Source organism: Colobus angolensis, unplaced genomic scaffold, assembly GCF_000951035.1.
Source record: "Colobus angolensis palliatus isolate OR3802 unplaced genomic scaffold, Cang.pa_1.0 Scaffold18, whole genome shotgun sequence".
Taxonomy (NCBI): domain Eukaryota; kingdom Metazoa; phylum Chordata; class Mammalia; order Primates; family Cercopithecidae; genus Colobus; species Colobus angolensis.
Window position 1 is genome coordinate 8,005,088 of NW_012114932.1, and position 4,496 is coordinate 8,009,583.

A 4,496-nucleotide genomic window follows, 5' to 3' on the forward strand; every position below is an offset into this window, starting at 1 on the left:
TCTCTACAAGTGTTGAACTCCTAACTCTGAGAAGAGTTTTACTTTTCTCTACAATGATGTATCTTAAGAGAACGGTTTTAAAGGGGGCCAGAAAAATACCCATGATTAAGGAAGAAAGATGTAATATTTTGAGTTTTTGTGTATTATGTGTGAAGAAAAGTGAAGCAAGCAAGGATGCCTTGCAATCAAGAGAATAAATGCCCGATTGAGGTGTCTTGAATAAGGTGGTTGATATAATTCATAACCAATGTATTAGAATGTCATGGAACGTGTGTTATTGGCGAGGGAGTAATGGCAAACTGATTCATTTTTTGGGAAAATGAATCAATGCTCCTTATGTTGACTGGCATAACTACTGTCTCGCACAAAAGTTGCCCCCACAATATTCAAGGAGACTAAAGAAAACGATCGCAATACAACAGTGAATGGGAGAATAAGGTTTCTCCTCACGCTTTCAAAATTACCGCCAGCCTTCTCTGTTCTCCAGTTTTGGTAAATCAGACCTAACTTTGCCAAAATCCGACAAAACTTGAAACATGTTAAAAACAAACACACGAAAACTTTGCCTGGGAATGTAAAGACGAGTCTGGGTCTGTGGACTGAGGTTTGAGTCCCTTCCCGGGACGCGGCGGTAAATGACTCCCCAAAGTCTCCTGGGCGTTCCGATGGCGCCAAGGCCGCAATGAGCAAGCAAAAGCCCCCCGCCCCAGCACATTCCCAGGAGACAGAGCCAAGAATGCCTCCGGCAGCAACTTGGAAGGGCCGGCTTTCCCTGTGTCTTTGCCCTACGGGAGAGTGGAAAGGCGGAAGCGAGGCCCCAGGGCAGAACCCCACACCAAACCCAGGAGCCCGGAGCCCCTTGCACCGTTCGGCCCGCAACCCGGAAGCAGATGCCGGCTGCGCGGCGTGGCAGGGTTGCGGTTCCGGGTCCGGCCGCGCCGCAGCCACCTCTCGGCTTGCAGCCGCAGCGCCCCGCCCCCGCGCTCCGGACCTGGCAGGCGGTGGTTGCTGCAGGGCCGGTCCCTGGGCCACATGGCTGAGGGGGACGCAGGGAGCGACCAGAGGCAGGTGAGGCCCCGGCGAGGTGCTGACTCTCCAGGCTCGGCTCGGGCTCGCCTCGCCATCCCAGTCCTTCTCAGCCGAGGGGCACTCCGCCCGGGGCAGCCCCGGGTTCCGCCAGCACCGGCCACGCCATTTGCTCCACCGCGTTCCATTTTTCCGGCGCTTCCCCTCGGCTAGCGCTCTTGGGCCGGCAGCTCCTCGGCAGTCGCGGGCTCGGCCTGTCTCGGACGGTGTTCTCGTCAACCATTAACACGCGACTAAGCAGCTCTGGGTCGAAGGCAAAAACCAGGGTTTCGCTCCCCACCCTGCCGCCGCCGGGTCATCTTGGACAAATCATTTAAGAATTCGGGTTTTCCCCTTTGCAAAATGGGCAGTAGCCCAGACCCTGCACGTCCCCGAGAGCCCACCGAATCTCCCTCCTTCTGGTCCTTGGCATCGAGCTTTCGCTGTGCCTTGTTCACGTGGGCGATCATATGTCTTTTCCTACAGGGCTGTGAGTACAAAATGAAATGCTACGAAGTCGAATGGATACTTTGCTTCCCATCTTTTCCCTTTAGGCCCTCCAGTTATTTTTGTGTTTTAACCCCAGGCCCAAAGAATAATTTATGAAATGTTTTACGGGTTTGATTACCACCCACCCACCCATCCAGTCCTTGGGTACCCCCTCCCCCCCTCCCCGCCACACAAAATTTAATTCGAAAGAACCAGTGAGACACCCAGGAGAGGTACGCAGATAATGTGGGGCAGAGCTACTGGGGGTGGGAGTCAGGGCTGGAGATTACCTGTTAAAAAAGAGAAGGTGGAACAGAGAAGATAGGTTTATCTTTTCATGTGTGAATGGTCATTACAAAGTATGGGAATGCATATATATTAAATTTTGGCTCAATAGTGGCCAAAATCACAGTAATGCAGTAGCAAGCCTGGCTCCAGTCATTGGAGTAGCGCCTAGCAACCACCCAGAGAGTAGAACATGGTGACCTACTCTTAAGAAACATTTGGCCTGGTAAGGCTCATCTAGGAATCTTTTATCTATGCTGGTAATGTTGAATGCGAATATCTTATAAAGTAGTAAGAATAAGATTTTAAGATATGTACATTTGCTGACTTTTTAAAAAATCAATTTCTTTCAGAATGAGGAAATTGAAGCAATGGCAGCCATTTATGGCGAGGAATGGTGTGTCATTGACGACTGTGCCAGAATATTTTGTATTAGAATTAGCGACGATATAGATGACCCCAAATGGACGCTTTGCTTGCAGGTACTTTTTCCCCCTTCCTGCAGCCGTCTTTCAGTTACAATATTAACTATATGGTTGACTTCTGTATTCTAATGATTATTTGTGTTGTTTTCTAAATTATCTTTGTTGTTGGCTTTTGTCAATGATTAAACACATGGGCAGTTACATTTCAGATCACTTTCACATCATACATTAATTGACAGTTTCAATCTTTCTAATCCAGTGCTTTTAATCATTTAAAAGTGTTAATGTACCCTTGAGAGACTGTAGTTTTTCTTCCCTTCATTGTTCTCTTCATCTAACAGGAAAGGCTTCAAACCTGGAAAGATGGCTAACATTTAAAAGGAAGGAGAGGTTAATAATGTAGATGACTGGTAGAGGAGACACTTATTTCTTTATTAATTGAGAATCAATGATTTGTAATTAGGATAAAATAAATGAAAAGATCAGCTATGGCTTTTCTTAGTGCTTAATCTTTGATGACTGCTTGTATGTACTTTCAACATAAAGGAGGCAAAACAGTTTTTGCCAGTGTTTATTTTTATAATACTGATTTGAAAAGAAGTATATGTATGGTTCTCTATTATATGTTAGCTGTTTCATATAGTTAATAGTGTTTCCTAGGATTTTTGTAGTATTTCTTCTGAAATACTGAAAAGTGCCCAGAAAATATTATAATGCCGCTCCATCCACTTGGGGTCAGGGTATAATGTCCATACTTCAGTTTTCCTTTTCCTTTCACCTCTGTCCTCCTTGCCCTTTTTGTCCAGTTGCTAGCTTTGTAAATATGGTTACTTTTGAACCTTGATGAAGTGTAAACAGATGTTTTTGAACCTGCATTGTAGGTGATGCTGCCGAATGAATACCCAGGTACAGCTCCACCTATCTACCAGTTGAAGTAAGCTGTATTTCTGCATTTATATTGTTATAAAAAGATTATATTTTGAAAGATGTTTATACTGTAATTTGCATTTACAGGAAATATCTTTCTTATTAAAATGTATATAGAAATTAAAAATACCTTTTGGGTTTGGTATAGAGCATTTAAATAAAAATTAATTTCTATAAAACAGTGGACTATGCCACTTAGTATGAAAGAGAATCACAAGGTTCGTAGAGGTGAAGTAGCTGCAGAATTGTCTTTAGAGATGAGGAAGGAAACCTTCCTCTTTAGCCTAGTAATCTAGAAACCTTGGCCGTTAGAGTTTCTCCTAACCTAGTTCTCCTGACCTAACCACAGTTCCTTGATGTACGTGTAAGACTGCCTGCCTTCCAGGAGTTACCTTTGATGCTTCTGGTGTTTCTCCCTGCTCCTTTCCCCATTGACGTTGACGAACCATCTTCTTAGAAGCCCAAGCTTAATCTTTTATGAGTCATGACCTGTTGATGCAAGTGATATTTCATCTACCTTGGCCCCATCACCCAGTAATATGTGTAAACCCTTGGGAACAGAATTGCATAAACTCAATTACTAGGCTGGTCTGATTGTAGACCAGTAATTGATTTATAACCAGTAATTGATCACAACTGGTTAGATTACTTTGTTTCTTCACTCCTACCGCTTCACTTAATTAGCCTTAAAAAAAAAAAAAAACTCAATTACTAGAATTTTTACCTATTAGTTTTTTTGTGCACATATTTTAAAACCATAGCGTTAATGCTTACTGTTAATAATGGTTCTGTAAATTTTTATTTTTATTTATTGCAAATGATAGATATAGAATTCTTGTAAACATAAATATCCTTTTCAGAAATTTTTTTTTTTTTTGTTTTGGGGTTTGTTTGTTTTTTTTTTTTTTTTTTTGGAGTCCCGCTCTGTTGCCAGACTGGAATGCAGTGGTGCAATCTCCGCTCACTGCAAACTCCCACTCCCTGGTTCAAGCAATTCGGCCTCAGCCTCCCAAGTATCTGGGATTACAGGCACGCACCACCACGCCCAGCTAATTTTTGTATTTTTAGCAGAGACAAGGTTTCACCATGTTGGCCAGGATGGTCTCGATCTCCTGACCTTGTGAGGATTACAGGCGTGAGCCACCACGCCAGGCGATTTAGTTTCTTACCCTTTAGTGTAAGGTGATTATCAGCTCAAGATTTAAACACATCCTGGCTGGGCGCGGTGGCTCAAGCCTGTAATCCCAGCACTTTGGGAGGCCGAGACGGGCGGATCATGAGGTCAGGAGATCGAGACCATCCTGG

At 44.1% G+C, this 4,496-nt stretch overlaps 1 protein-coding gene across 3 annotated transcripts in view; it reads left to right on the forward strand.

Annotated features, from left to right (window-relative positions):
* The first annotated feature begins 917 nt into the window (after positions 1-917).
* The window catches only part of IMPACT (impact RWD domain protein), a 31,442-nt gene continuing 27,863 nt past the window's right edge, over positions 918-4,496 (forward strand). For all 3 annotated transcript variants that reach the window (XM_011939270.1, XM_011939272.1, XM_011939271.1), the window contains exons 1-3: positions 918-1,068; positions 2,193-2,321; positions 3,146-3,198. In XM_011939270.1, the coding sequence (XP_011794660.1) occupies positions 1,033-1,068; positions 2,193-2,321; positions 3,146-3,198 (218 nt within the window). In that variant the 5' untranslated portion in view covers positions 918-1,032. The remainder of the gene's footprint in view (positions 1,069-2,192; positions 2,322-3,145; positions 3,199-4,496) is intronic.